The sequence below is a fragment of the Vipera berus genome (genome assembly GCF_964194415.1).
Source record: "Vipera berus genome assembly, chromosome: Z".
Classification (NCBI taxonomy): Eukaryota; Metazoa; Chordata; class Lepidosauria; order Squamata; family Viperidae; genus Vipera; species Vipera berus.
Window position 1 is genome coordinate 69,615,162 of NC_138205.1, and position 16,336 is coordinate 69,631,497.

A 16,336-nucleotide genomic window follows, 5' to 3' on the forward strand; every position below is an offset into this window, starting at 1 on the left:
TTCTTGATTCAACAGTTCAGGAAAGGGCATGATAGCAACTACATAAATCTCCCCCCCTTAAATATTACTCATTTTTGTGCAATATTATCCTAATAGTTCATTAAATATGTTTATAATTTAATAATGGGATACTTTTAAAAATCATAAAATGGCAATTTTGTTTTTGTTTGAATAGATGGTGGCAAAAAATAATACTAGGAATATGAACAAATTAGGAAAAATGACTACATAATGTATCTATTAAATTTTCTCAATGATATTTGAGTTGTAAATTTACCCCTGGATATCTTAGGCAGTAATTGTTTCACACTGTTCCATTCATAAAAAAAAAATCTGGCAGGTTTCCAAATTCTTTTCCTGTGATCTGCAAAGCGTATGCTGATTTCTTTACTTTATTTTCTTTCTTTCCTTGACTATATTCTCTGAATGTGCAGTGTCCCATATTTATTTTACTTACAGTAATTCAGTATAGATTTTAAGCAATATCCTTCACTCTTATCACTTTCTATCTCATTGACTCATTTTACATGATTTGTAAAAATCACAGTTAGTTTTCACTTGTTTTTGCTACTGGCTATGGGCCTTTTATATGGCATCTTCTGTTGCTAATGACCATCCATATGTATAAAGTATGATGTTCCATATATATATATGTCTGGTTTTTTTAAATTTTTACTCGTGATATGCAACTGTTTGAATGTAAAAGCAGAAAGACATTTTGGCATGGACATAGAACTTATCAACAATTTGTTAAACCAAATGGGCCTGATCTTAGGAAAGATATGACTGCTATGTATATTTACTTTGTTCTGCCACTTAAATATACATAGACTGTTCCAGATAAAAACACACATAAACATGTACGTTGGCTTTCAATCTAAGTTTTGCTTTAGTTTTGTCTGGTCTTCATTTTCAAGCCAAATCTAATGCACTGCCTACTGCCACATTTGATTTATCTCTGTTGTTTTGTTTTTAGATTGTAGTTTTATATTTTGAATTTATATTATTTTATGTAACCTTAAGTAGTAGGGCAGTACAGAAAACCCCTAAATGAATAATATTTTTTTCAGATTTAAAGTGCTGGGCCTTCAACTATATTAGTAATCACTACAACATATTTAAAATGGATATAGGTCATTATGTCACTGTTGAAAGTTTTAGCCTAAGAAATCAGATGACTAAATAGATTTTTTTTATTGAGTTGGTAATAAGAATGTTTTGATTCATAGTTAAGGATATAAAGTCTTGGATTATGCTGTCTTCTGTTTACGTAATACATTTCTTTCAAATGTATCTGATATTCTTAAAAAGAGTGAGAAACTACTACCAATAACTTATAAAATTCTTGATTATGTGAAAAGGTATTGAGAAACTTTCAAATATTTACTTACTCATTTTTTTGTAAAATTTTGAAAAAAAAATAATACCTTGTATTAATTGTCCAGAGCAAATGATCACATTGTGAAGCTATTGTTGTTGTTGTTAGCTGCGAAGTCGTGTCCGACCCATCGCGACCCTATGGACAACATTCCTCCAGGCCTTCCTGTCCTCCACCATCTTCTGGAGTCCATTCAAGCTCACGCCCACTGCTTCATGTGAAGCTATACAACTATGTAAAGTAGATTATCTATGTAGGAATTCTGATTTTAAGATGTGGGGCCTGCTGTGACTATCTTTTCATGCTGAAATTGCAATCCAGAATCTTTTAGCTATAGGATAATTAATACATTTTATAAACAAGACTAAAAAGTTTCTTTAAGGTTATTTAGGAAATTTTACAACTTTATAATTAACCATAGATCTTAACTAGTTTACAAAACATTCTTGTTTTACATTGTTTGTTTACTAGTATAAGGCCAGTGGAAATGTGCAAATCTTTCTACTTCTGATTTCCCCTCTGTGTCTCTCTGGCTGCAGCCCAAGGTAATGGTGTGGCCGCAGGGTTCAGGTTTCTCATCCCTGAGAGAGCCGAGGGTTCTTTTCATCAGGTCAATAGGTTTTTCTAAGATCCAATTCAAGTGCTCCGTGTGATCTCCTTCGTCCTTGCTAAGGTGAAGGGATCTATCCATCTCTTGCTTCCATCTGGGTTGGTGGCTGCCTCATCTCAGGGTTACTTTTGTCGAAGCTGAAGTCCCATGGATGTCTGCCAAGACTGCCAAGACAGCAGCTACTGCTTTGGTAGCCCCCACTCCCCACTGACCAGCAGCTACCAATCGAGATGGGAGACATCACCAATGACGATGAAGGCACCGATCCATCCAAAGATTCCTGCTGCTGGATGCAAAATTCAGGGGAGAATCGCGACACCTGGGGTTCTTTAAACCAAGTCCTCAGCTACATGGGAGAATATGGATGAGACATCCTCAATGACAAATCCTGTATCTGTATTGTGCAATCTGCTCTGGACGGGTTGGCTGCAGACTGGATGGTGGACCTGCATGATTCCAATGCCTCAGAGTTCCACAACTTCAACCACTTTATGAGAAAGTGATTCGAGGACCCCCTTGCTGACCGAAAAGCCTGCAAGAAGATCAAAACAGTGAAGCAAGGCAGACACCCAGTAGCCGAATATATGCAAGAATTCTGGCCAGAAGACATCCTCCTTAGCCACTTCAAGGACGGCCTAAACTATGACCTGTATGATGCTTGCCTACACTGATGGGATCCATGCCAACTAGACAAATGGTACGTCCTGGCAAGGAAGCAGAGATCGACCTACTGAAGAGAGACCGCTGAGGAAAACCGTGGGGCCGCTCACCCCCTGAACTGTTGCGCGAACCAGGCAAATCACCGGCCATAGCCAAGAAGTCAACAGGCTGTTTCAAATGCGGGAGACAGGGGCATCACGCTGTAGAGTGCCAGTCGAAAGCCCCTCAATGTAACCCAGATCGGTCACTGGCCAGAAAGTCAGGGAGGTCCCCAGCCAAGCCACGAGGACCTGCCATGAAGGCAACAGAGGCTGTAGAGTCCCCACCCTCTGCCAAGCATGGGCAGAGAACTCTGGTCTACACTGCAGGGGTGACGGATTCCTCAGATGACAATTCAGAGGGCGAACCCCTGGTAAGTGCACCCATTGCGCCCATCCTCAAGATAGTGACTATATTAGCCCCCTCCATGCCCTAAGCTGTCAGAGTGAAAGCCCTAATAGTCTCTGGCTGCACCCGTTGCCTCATTAGCCCAATGCTAGTGGGGAACTTGGGCATCCCAGTGAGGAGGTTGAAACAGCTGATCTCATTCGGCCAATTAGATGGGTCCGTAGCAGGGGGGATGCCAGCTACCCTAGCACTTTACCAATCCACCTATCTCTGGGGGACCACAAGGAAAATATAACGTTTGTAGTAACCACAGGCATGGAATGCCCAGTGATCCTACGGCTGGCATGGCTAAAGAAGTGGAACCCCTGGGTAAATTGGAGAACAGCAGAGCTTAGATTCCTGAAAGGGGATTGTGCAAACTCGACACCCCAAGGAGCCCTACCCAGCCCAGAAGTGGAGAAAGCATCGATGGGAGAGAAAAAGAGCTTACCCAAAATACCAGAGGAATACCGAGACCTTGCTGAAGTTTTCAGCGAGGAACGGGTGGATGAGCTCCCTCCTCACTGACCCACGGACTGTGCCATAGAAATCAAATCTGGGGCAAAACTTCCAAAGCTCAGATTGTACTCCATGAGCCCTAAAGACCAGCAGGATATGAAAATATTCCTAAACAAAAACCTAGAAAGGGGATTTATTGAACCTGCCAAGCCCAAAGTAGCTGCCCTGGTCCTTTTCAGAGAAATGAAGGATGGCATTTTGTGCTTGTGCGTGGATTACTGCACCTTTTAATGCAATCAGTGAAAGCAACCTGTACCCCCTACCCCTCATGGAGGACATGTTATCCCACCTATCGAAAGGAAGAATTTTCACCAAACTAGACCTAAGGGAAGCGTACTACCAAATTAGGATTAAGGAAGGGGACAAATGGAAAACTGCATTTAATTGCCCAATGGGCAATGCTACCAATTCAAAGTTTTGCCGTTTGGACTACAAGGGGCCCTCACAGTATTTATGCAATTAATCAACGAGGTGCTAAGGGAGCACCTATTCAAGGGGGTCCTGGTTTTTTAGATGACATCTTTATCTTCACCAAGTCCAAAGAGGAGCATGTCAAACTGGTCAGAGCGGTTTTAAAGAAGCTGCCAGCTGCCTGCCTATATGCCAAACTATCGAAATGCAAATTCCACCAGGAAAAAAATAGACTATCTGGGTTATTGCACATCCCCACAGGGCATGAAAATGGACCCTGAGAAGGTCAGGGCAGTATTAGAATGGGCACCACCCCGCACAAGGAAGCAATTGCAAAGCTTCCTGGGCTTCACAAACTTTTACCACTGATTCATCCCTTCATTCGCCCAAATAGCCCTGCCCATCACGAACCTGTTAAAAATGAGGGGGGGGGGAAACTCAGTGAAACCCAGCTAACCACTGAAATAGACAATGGAATGCCAAGCAGCGTTCGAGAGATTAAAAAGACTTTTTTCCACCAAACCCGTACTGAGGCACCTGGACATAGATAAACCTTTTGTAATACAGGCAGATGCAAGCGATGTGGCAGTGGGGACTGTACTATTACAAGAACATGATGAAGGGGCATTGCAACTATGTGTGTACACATCCAGAAAACTCTCTGAAACAGAGCAACACTGGGCCATGTGGGAAAAAGAAGTGTATGCTGTGAGATGGTTGTTGCTCATGTGGTGCCACTTCCTTGAAGGGAACAAAATCCCTTTTCAAGTCTGGACGGATCATAAAAATTTGGAAGAAGTAAAAACGCCCAAACACACCCTAAGCAAGCCCGCTGGTCCCAGAACTTTCACCAATTCCGCTTTACACTCAAACACTTGCCAGGGGGGAAGAACTTCCTGGCAGATGCCCTGTCTCGCATGCCCCAATATAACAGCATGCGAGCCACCATTTCCAAACCACTCATGCCGAAACCACAATTGACAGCACCAGTAACCACCAGGGCCCAAGCTAAGGTAAAAAAAAAGCCACAGCTGGGTAGCCAAACTGGAATTGAATTCCAGAAAACCTTAGAAACAGATGAATCAAAGATGGACTGCCATGGGTGGGGGAGAAGGTATATATACCAACCACCCAGAGAGTCACTTTCATGCAGCTGTGGCATTATACAAAATCAGCAGGGCATTTTGGATTTGTAAAAACACTACATTTAATCAAAAGACAGCTTTGGTGGCCATCCATTAAAAAGGACATAGAAGGCTACATGGCCAGCTGCCCAACCTATGCAGCTGCTAAGAGGTTGCAAGGGAAATTGCCCAGACTGCTACAACCAGTGGCGAATCCCTTGGCCCCATGGAAAGAAATATCCATGGATTTTACAGTGGAGTTACCAGAAAGCAATGGATACACTGTCATCTGGGTGGTTACGGACCTGTTTTCAAAACAGATGCACTTTATCCCTTGCCAAACAATCCCCACCGTGAAAGCCTTAGTGAAACTATTCGTGAAACACATCTACAGATTGCACGGGGCACCCCAATGCATCATATCAGATAGGGGAGTGCAATTCACATCAGAGTTTTGGAAAGAATTTTTATCCCTCTTAGGAGCCACCCAGGGACTGTCATCTAGTCATCATCCCCCCTCCACCACCTCCAATCATGGTTGAAGGAGAACAACACTTCAAAATAAAAGAAATACTAGATTCTAGGAAGTACCATGGGGCAACCCAATACCTAGTAGTGTGGAAACACCTTCCCTTCTCACAGAACAAGTGGGTCCACAAATGTCACATTAGAGCACTCAAACTGCTAAAAAGGTTTCATACAGAATATCCCAACAAACCCAACTAATCTCTATACCTGTTTTGTTTTCTCTACAGATGAATCTTTCCTATTTTTAAGGGGGGCAGGATGTGAGAACCCATTCCTATTTCATTTCTATCTATCCCCTCTGACCCAAAATCAAATCTCACTTTTCCCTGGGTTCTGCCATACTCCCAAGGGGTAGAAGGGGGATATGCCCACGGGTTTATTGCCTCTGCTTCCTCTATTCGCTACAGTGTAACCTTTTGCTTTCATTTATTGCCTCTGTGTCCTCTATCTGCTACAATGTAATATTTAGCTTTCCCGCATTATACATCTCTCTGAACCTTATCTCCCTAAACTGTCAGCTAGAACAGGGAAGGGAATAAGGAATGTAACCTCCATGCCTGGTTTATTTCTATACTCTCAGAAGAAGGTGTGAAGAGCCGTTGACCATTGCTGTGTGAACTGGAGACGGGCCGATGTTATCGCTCTTTTTCCCACGATGGACCTAACACCTGGGGTTTGGCCATTCCACACTGGCCAGGCGGACCATGGGGTGGGGTCTTGCTTGGGGGATACCTTAACCTATAGTTCTGCACAGGATCCTGTCTATTATACCTGCTATCAACAACTCTTAATAAAAATGTCTGTTGGAAGAAATTGCTTCCAAGAGTTCTGCTTTCTTAAAATGTGAGATTGAAGTGGGTCCTGACATAGGAAGACTTATAAATGACCCCACAAAAAAGATGCCAGGCTTTGACCTACCATGTCAGCAATGGATAACCCTGAATAGAATTCACACCTCACATGGCATCTGCCAGGACTCTCTTTATAGATGGAGTGCATAGTATTCTCAGTGTGACTGCCAGGGCCCATGTCAAATTGTAGATGACATTGTGATCGGCTGGGAGCTGAGAGCATATGCCCATCCAGTATCTGATTTTTTTTTTAAATTTAAACAATGCTGCACTTCAATGGTTAGATAGCCTAGGCCCTAGACATTGGTATTTGAACATAATCTTTTAAATATTTATATTTTATTGTATTTTACTAATCTAGTCGATATGTTAATATATATTGCTACTCCATGTATGATATGCCATATGCGTGATCTAAAAACTTATCTATTCGAACAAGCCGGCCTGGCCTGATGGATTTGGGTTTTAAAATTATTTAACTAATGTATTCTTATTTTATTGCCCTGTACACCGCCCTGAGTCCTTAAGGAGAAGGGCGGTATATAAATCAAATAAATAAAAAATAAAATAAATAAATAATTGACTGCATATCAGCTTTAAAAATATATATTCATATGAAAGTCAGAAGTCACTCAAAATTATTTTCTTATTATACTACACTGTATTATACTATACTACATTATACTATAACAAAATCATTATAAAATTACTGTTTCTCCAAGATCCAGAATTAATTCATATTTGTTATCAAGAAAGCAATATAAAACCAAATTCTAAGAAGTAGCTTTTAAAAATAGATTTTATGTTAATTGAAACTTGATTAATATGTTAAGGATCTGATCTGATATGTCTGTATGAATGTATATGCATATTCAGCTCATTTAACTAGCTGTACGCTCATTAAATTTCGAATAATTTATAATATATTGATGGGGTCTGTATTTCCTTACGTATTTTTCCCTCTTTTCCTTCCCTTTCCTTTTTCCTTTCCTTTCCTATGCAGTTTAAGTGGAATAATTTGTAACAGTCATTTTTAAAGCCAAATTACTGTTTGTGGGCTACTACATTTTTCATATCTTATTGGGAAAGTTATTTGAACAAATTCAAAATGAAAGCTTCAGTTTCATCTATTCCCCTCCCCCCATGGCACTTTGAACTATGTAGGGTGAGAATAGAAATGTAAAATACTTATTTCTCATATAATTCTACGAAACAAATGCCATCTTTAACCCATTTTTATACTTAAAAACTGAGAACCTTGATAATATGTGAAAGAAATATGTTCCTATTGACTTGCATTTTATATACCAGGGGCACCGTACACTTTTGGAATTTGAAAATCATGTCTTACAATATTAGCTTATTAGCATATTGGTTTTCATTCAGAAAAATATAGAAACAGGACAGAATTTAAAATCAATTTGTATAATTTTTACAACCTAGTGCCATCAGGTCCCATTTACTTCATCTGTAATCAGATCATGTACCAGATTCATAAATGGAATTACAACAGGAAAAGAAATGTGTGAGCTGTAAAGTATAAGTATCATTTACATATAATAGGCCCCCAACCTTTTGGGCACCAGAGACCGGTTCTGTGGAGAGAGGTTTTTAACATATTTTTAAAACCAGAATCTAATTTTATTGCTGAAGAATTACTGTAGAGTTTATGTATAGTATATTAGTAACTTTTAAAAGATGGCTAATAGATCTGGAATCTGTATAAATTTCACCCTTTATGTCCTTAATAGATGATGCATGTTATCTTACTAATTTATCTGAATCTAAAAGCATATACTTGTCTACATTTCACTTTCTCTTCCCATTACCTTTGACTGCTATGCTTTAATACAAATTCTATTCTGGAAGTATGAAATTTGCTAAATCCAGTAAGCTTAGTAGGATGGGTACTCTTGATCAATTAAGCAAAGGGATCTTACAGGACCCAGGAATTTCATCACCTGTGTTAAAATGAAATGGGAAAGTAAAAAGGAAAAAAAAAACTCTGATCTTAATGTATTAAGATACATTAATCTTAAATGAAGGCAGATTTAAGGGTGAGAAAGAAAAAGCAAGGGAAAAGGGAAGAAAGAGGGAAAGAGAAGACAGGAAAAAAGAAGACAGCATAGATGTTTAAAAATCTATAATTACTAATCTTTCCACTCTTCCCAAAGTTATAAGGAAACAGGTAATTAAAAACCCAAATATAATGAAATTGAACAGTCTTAATCCAAGCAGATACAATAGTAAACATGAGGAAAAATAATTAATCTGCATCTTTCAGCAGAAATTTGAAACAGTAAAACATTTTTCAGTGTGCATACTATTAAAAATATTTCTAAATGCCATTTGATTATTTCAGTAAAGATACTGGGAAACATATTGAAAGTGTTTGTTTGTTGTCCTAAGCCAGGGGTCAGCAACCTGGAAAACTGAAAGAGCCACTCGGAACCGGTTCCCTCACAAAAGGAAAAACTGGGAGCCGCAAAGAAATGTGTGCACATGCGCATACATGCGCACATGCGCAGAACAGGGTTTGACTGAAGAGTGGAGCCAAAGCGAGATATGCACCTACCCTGCATATTTGAATTGATTGGTTGAACTTTTTTAGTCCCACTTTTTTTTTGGACTGCACATGGCAGAGGACTGGGAGCCACAGGAGACGGCTGAAAGAGCCGCATGGGGCTCCGGAGCCGCGGGTTGTAGACCTGTGTCCTAAGCAATATATTTTGCTATGTTGAGGACCTTTTTCACATGACGTGTCACAATGTATCATGACTTTTTTTTCATTGCCAGAGCTGGGGTGGCACAGCTTCCATATGAGGCAACCAGCCCATGGGCCGGTAGTTTGACAGTCCTGATCTAAGAGGTTTCCCAAGGAATGGTCAAAGTTTATCAGCTGTATGAAAAGAAGAAACTGGAACAAAAGTTGAATGTTATGCTCTCTCATTATCTTAATTTAGGCAAACTCAATACTTTTTATTTAGATTTCTAGGCCTTGGCAGGTTTTCTAACGGAAGGGAAACTGATTCTTTAAATTAATTGGAGAATATGATTAATGACAAAATTAGAAAGGTGGAGAATTGTGTTTTAATATATTGCACAAGGGGCAGAGATTTCAGATTCCAGCTTCCTTTGAGCAAGCATTTGCCGGTGTATTAGGCTAATAAGGTAAACAATGCCTCAGAGTCACTTAAAAAGCCCATACGTCGGAAACTTGACATCATATGTGTGTGAGTGTGTGTGTGTGTGCGCACGCGCGTGTGCGTGCATACACATACAACACATACAGAGAGAGAGAGAGAGAGAGAATTCCAACAAGCTTCCCACAGAAACCTCTCATCTTTGTAGCATTAAAAGAACAATGATAATCAAATCTTTCTTTGTACTGCTGAAAATCTAAAAATTGTCTCTTTATGCTTCCCAACTTTGGTGACTTTAAGATGGGTGGACTTCAATTCCCAGAATTCCTCAGCCAGCATGGCTTGCTGGGGAATTCTGGGAGTTGAAGTCCACCCATCTTAAAGTTGTCAAGGTTGGGAAACACTGCTTTAGTGGAAGGAAATGTGCTATCTAGACAAATGGCAAAAAAGTCTTACTATAATAGTATGTGTATGAATGAATGAATGAATGAACCTTTATTTTCAAAGTACAATCATGTATACATTGAGATTGGCTGAGCCTCCCCTTGTGCCCCCACCCCCCAGCTTACAGTGACACAAACCCTCCATCTTATTACACCATGTGAACTAATTGCACAACACATCGGCCTTGCAAGTCAATTATGCATAAAGTTTATAAAAATTATTTCCCATTCAAAAGCCTAACAGCCTATGGATAAAGGCTGTTTTTCAGCCTGTTGGTGTGGCTGGCTATATTACTATATCTCCTACCCAATGGTAGGAGAGTAAAGAGATACCGTCCAGGGTGTGAGTCATCCCTGAGAATTTTCCTCACTCTTCCAAGGCAGTAAGCCCTGATGATGTCATCCAGTGGTGTCAGGGGACAGCCCACAATGTCTTGTGCTGTCCTCACCACCCTCTGTAATGCCTTCCTATCCGCAGCTGTCAGACTTATATGGTTCTTATAGTAATAATTAAAAGTACATAAATTATAAGTATGAAAATACTTTAGGTATTGCTAGAAAATATTAATATATATTTGATTACAGCATCATCTTAGCTTGAAATTGGGTGATATGATTTTATATAAGTTACTGAATTATTTTGCTTGCTCACTCTCAATAAATATTCTGTGAATTAGATTTAACAAGTTTGATTCATACCTTTTACTAGGTTCTTAATGAAATAAATTCATGGATATGGTTTTTGAAATAAAAAACCCTCCAACTTAGTTTATCACTCCTCCCTTTTTATGACCCTGTAATCCCTTAATTTGGGGCAGAATCAGAGTGACTGGATGAAGTATTTACTGGCCAGATGCCCTTCCAGACACCACACCAATATTGCAGCAGTTTTTTTTCTTGCACTCTAGGAAACAAACTTCTGCCGCTGCCTAGGATTAAATTCTCAACCTTCCAGGTGGGAGGTGAGGCCACTGGGCCACTATACCAGACATAATTTACTTTATCACCATTTATGGTTTAAAAGTGTTAGGAATTGTTGTGCAGAGGTCTCCTTGTGCTACCAAGGAGTTGCACAGACAAGGAAGGGTACTGAGAGCAGTAAGAGTCACACAGTAACCACAAGAGTACACTGAGTTGTGAAAGCAAAAAATACTTTACTTTTGAGGTGGTGTAAAGAACAAAAATGCATGGTCAAAAATAGACAGTCCAGGTCATACACAATAGTAACAGTCCAAGGAGTATTACAAATACAAAGTCTTCTTACCAGTCCAGAGGTCAATACACAGTTCAGGTTTATCACAGTAGTAAACCAACAGTACAGCAAAACAGTAATAGTAGAGAGAGCAATGAATTCAGAGAGAGAGAAGCTACGTTCCTAGCTCCCTCTTATAGCCATGAGAACACTTACACACCCATTGGCCAATTAACATCTTAAAGTCACAACATCATAGTTTAATATATTTTCAACCCAACATTGTAGGCTATCATCATATGCCTAACAAAAAGTTTCCTGTCTTTTTTCATACATGTCTGATTTTTATCCTGCATATAATATATATTTTATTTTTCATGGTACTTGGTTTCAATTTTTTAAGTAACAAATATAAACATATTCTTGTACAATTCCTTAACTGGCAATTTATATTCTTTTAGGCTTCTTTTCTTCAGTGTTACTCTTTAATTTTGCTTTTCTAAGTACTCTACATTACAATATTACATTTTACTAATATTTCATTGCTTTTTCCTAACTCTTTGAAATCTAATTTTAATTTCTTGAGATGTGCTTATAAAATACTAGTTGATCCATATGATGTGACACTACACGTCTGTGACAATTAAATAGCTTTTTCTTTAACGTAGTACAAAGAGAACATTAGATAAGAATGTTCACATTTGCCATGGCAAAATGAAAGAGTCATAATCTGTTTCTTAAGCATTTGACTTGGGTTCATATAAATGAAATTTGTACTGAACTCAGATAAACTGCTATCTTTTTCATATACTTCTACAGTCTTGGCAGAACTGAATGTCTCCTACAATTCTGCAAGACTGTAAAAAGTATATGAAATGAGATGTGAGGAGTCAGTATTCAATAGTAAAGAATATTCTTTGTAAAGATGCTACGTTTAGTCCCTGGCCTCTTGGCCAAATAAAAATTAGATATTACATGATATCTATTTTACTATGATCACAGGAAGCTAATAAATCAAAGTAAACATGACTGAGCTGCATGAAAAATAGTCTTTTCTGAACATCCTAAATTAAGCTTGTCAGAACCCAAGCAATAATGTTGAAATCTCAAAAATAATTATGATTACTAAATGTGATCTCCAGTGTTCTGGGATAGAATTTATGTCCCCGAATAGTATCTCTCTCCATACAATTATCAAAAATTGGAGTGATACAAAACGATAAAAAAGTAAAGAAATACACAAATAAGTTCAATGGCATTAGTTTTATAATTCTTGCTTAATGACAGTAATTAGGACTGGCAACTCTATCACTATCATAAGGCCATGAAGTATGATGTCACATAACTGCCAATTTACAGTGGCACTTGCAGCAGTTTCAGTTGCAGTCATTAAACATATTCTGTACAGTTCATAAGTCCAAGGTTATGTGATCATCATTTATGATCTTCTGCCAGTGAAGTTTATTAATGGTGATCATGTGATCACAGAATATTGTGACTCTTAATAGCAATAGCACTTAGACCTATAAACCAGTTCACAGTGTTTTACAGCCCTCTCTAAGTGATTTACAGAGTTAACACATTGGCCCCAACAATCTGGGTCTGTAAACTGGTTGGCAAATTCTTGATTTGTGATTGTGAGGATGCTGTTACAGCTGCAACTTGGAGTATCAGTTATAAGTCTCCTCTTTTAACAAAGTCATGTTTGCTGAACAAATGGCTACTGACCAAGGACTACTTGTAAATACAAAATTCAGTATTTGGAAAGCTTGCTTTTTAATGCAACATATATTGAATTAAATACATGGTGCATTAAAAGAATGCAATATTTAATAAATGATTGCTCATTTTTTAATATCCTACTATTAAAATTTAGAGATGGTTACCAGCATCAAATTCCTGGGTGTGCAGTTAACAAGTAGGCTGGCTTGGTCGCTCAACAGTGAGACATTGGTGAAACGGGCACAGCAGCACCTACATTTTCTGCATCACATGAGAAAAGCTCATCTTCTTTCCCCTGTCCTTAACCACTTTCTATAGAGGGATGATCGAGAGCATCCTGTCATACAGCACCACAGTCTGGTTTAGAAGCATCACTGCTTCAGACAGGAAGGCGGTGCAGAGAGTGGTAAGGATGGCCGAAAAGATCATTGGCAGTTCCCTCCCCTCCATCCAGGACAAAGCACAGAAGCGTTGCTTGAGCAGGGTCCATAAGATTGTCTGGGACACTACACATTCTCTTCATGACCTGTTTTCCTTGCTACCTTCTGGGAGGAGGCTTCGTGGTATACGTAGCAGAACATCCAGATTCAGTCACAGTTTTGTGCCCTACAGTATTAACCTTGTGAACTCTAAAGCTTCCTCCTTCTGTTAAGTATTCAAGATGGACAGTGATTAATATTTATATATTACTTATACGTAAGGGTGTACGTCTGTACATATGTTGTATATAGAATGTTTAAATGTATGTTATGTATGTGTACTCTCTGAGAAAAAGCAGCTAAATTTCATTTTTAATGTGTGCCATTGTGCCCACAGTAAAAAAAAATGACAATAAAGATTATCTAATTTAATCTACTCTAATAATGAGATCTGTACATTCTTTCTTTCAGATCCACCTCATCTTTTCCCAGCTTTTCACCCTCCAGTACCAATTGAGACAAGACATCATGAGGGACGTTATCATTACGATCCATCTCCCATTCCTCCATTACATGTGTAAGTATGAATATTTAAAAAATGAAGATCATATTTGCTTCTTCTGATAGTCTGTGGAAATGTATCTGCTAGCAAACACAGGCATAATAATAAAAGAATTTTCTTGACTTTTTTTGATGATATGGATGACAGAACTAGGTGGAAGCTGAACCCAAGTAAGACAAAATTTCTTGGCTTTCTGTTGCCACTAGTAACTTTTCAACAGGCAAACACTGCCTATAAAAATTGGCCCTGTGATTTGGATTCATGCTTTTTCTGAAACAACAAGTGAAAGCTGGTCCAGAGAGGACTGTCTATTCCAACCAGCATCAGCTTAAACTATTAGATCATCATCAAAACAAAAAAAGTGGTTATAATATCACATTTTTAAGTAGCTCAGGAGGCTAAAGCTAGAAGGTCATTTTTTCCTCTGGCAGCACTGATGCTTGGGACAGCTTTCAGACACAAAATAAGACCACTTTCCCCTTGATAGCTTTTTTTTGGCAAATATTAACATTTAATTATTTCTTACATTTATATTTAATTTTACCTTGTTTTTGATGGTTTTTTTCTCTTTATTCCTGTAATATTTTTAGTGTTTTTCTTTTCTTATTTTTAACCTAATCATATCTTAATTCTTGTTTTATATATACTACATAGGTTGCTGAACATTTTACAAGTGTAGTGAACTAAAGGTTTTCACAATAAATAAATGAAACACCATATATGGACAGGATTCAGTGTTAATCTAAGGCTCAAAGAAGGGATGTGATAGGAAAAGACAAAACAATATCAGATAACCAATAAAAGACCTCAAAGTTGAACTGGGAGGTCATTGGTGCTCTCTGAGCTTAGTTGCTTTTTTGGAAATGTTTCATTACCAAACTAGGCAACATCATCAGTGCTAATAGGAAGTGGGGTTTCAAACAAAAAGACCACAATACCTCCTCACCATCAGTCAATATCCAGATGAGCAAAGATTAATACCAAGATTAAAATTAGAACAACAATCAAGAAGCAAACAATACCCCAATCGAGGAACTACCAACCAGACAAACCAGCTAACAGTAAACAACATCCCAATCAAGGAACCACCAAGATCACTCCACCAATACTGAGAGGGCAAATCAATAGCATATAAAATGACAGTAAACTCCACTTCCTACTAGCACTGATGATGTTACCTACAGGTGAAACTCAAAAAATTAGAATATTGTGCAAAAGTTCATTTATTTCAGTAATGCAACTTAAAAGGGGAAACTAATATATGAGATAGACTCATTACATGCAAAGCAAGATAGTTCAAGCCGTGATGTGTCATAATTGTGATGATTGTGGCTTACAGCTCATGAAAAACCCCAAATCCACAATCTCAGTAAATTAGAATATTGTGAAAAGGTGCAATATTCTAGGCTCAAAGTGTCCCACTCTAATCAGCTAATTAAGCCATAACACCTGCAAAGGGTTCCTGAGCCTTTAAATGGTCTCTCAGTCTGGTTCAGTAGGAATCACAATCATGGGGAAGACTGCTGACCTGATAGTTGTGCAGAAAACCATCACTGACACCCTCCATAAGGAGGGAAAGCCTCAAAAGATAATTGAAAAAGAAGTTGGATATTCCCCAAGTGCTGTATCAAAGCACATTAATAGAAAGTTATGTGGAAGGGAAAAGTGTGGAAGAAAAAGGTGCACAAGCAGCAGGGATGACTGCAGCCTGGAGAGGATTGTCAGGAAAAGGACATTCAAAACTGTTGGGGACTTTCACAAGGAGTGGACTGAGGCTGGAGTCAGTGCATCAAGAGCCACCACAGAGACGGATCCTGGACATGGCCTTCAAATGTCGTATTCCTCTTGTCAAGCTGCTCCTGAACAACAAACAACGTCAGAAGCGTCTTACCTGGGCTAAAGAAAAACAGACCTGGTCTCTTGCTCAGTGGTCCAAAGGCCTCTTTTCTGATGAGAGCAACTTTTGCATCTCATTTGGAAACCAAGGACCCAGAGTCTGGAGGAAGAATGGAGAGGCACACACTGCAAGATGCTTGAAGTCCAGTGTGAAGTTTCCACAGTCTTTGTTGATTTGGGGAGCCATGTCATCTGCTGGTGTTGGTCCACTGTGCTTCATTAAGTCCAGGGTCAACGCAGCCATCTACCAGGAGATTTTGGAGCACTTCATGCTTCCTTCCGCAGATGAGCTTTATGGGGATTCTCACTTCATTTTCCAGCAGGACTTGGCACCTGGCCACACTGCCAAAAGCACCAAAACCTGGTTCAATGACCGTGGGATTACTGTGCTTGACTGGCCAGCAAACTCGCTTGACCTGAACCCCATAGAGAATCTATAGAGCATTGCCAAG

General features: G+C 39.0%; 1 protein-coding gene across 1 annotated transcript in view; it reads left to right on the forward strand.

Moving 5' to 3' along the window:
• GLI3 (GLI family zinc finger 3) overlaps window positions 1–16,336 on the forward strand; it is a gene marked incomplete at its 5' end in the record, with an annotated part of 336,414 nt that overhangs the window by 159,839 nt on the left and 160,239 nt on the right. Inside the window, one exon of the mRNA XM_081343170.1 lies at window positions 13,898–14,003. Within this exon, the coding sequence (XP_081199296.1) occupies window positions 13,898–14,003 (106 nt within the window). The remainder of the gene's footprint in view (window positions 1–13,897; window positions 14,004–16,336) is intronic.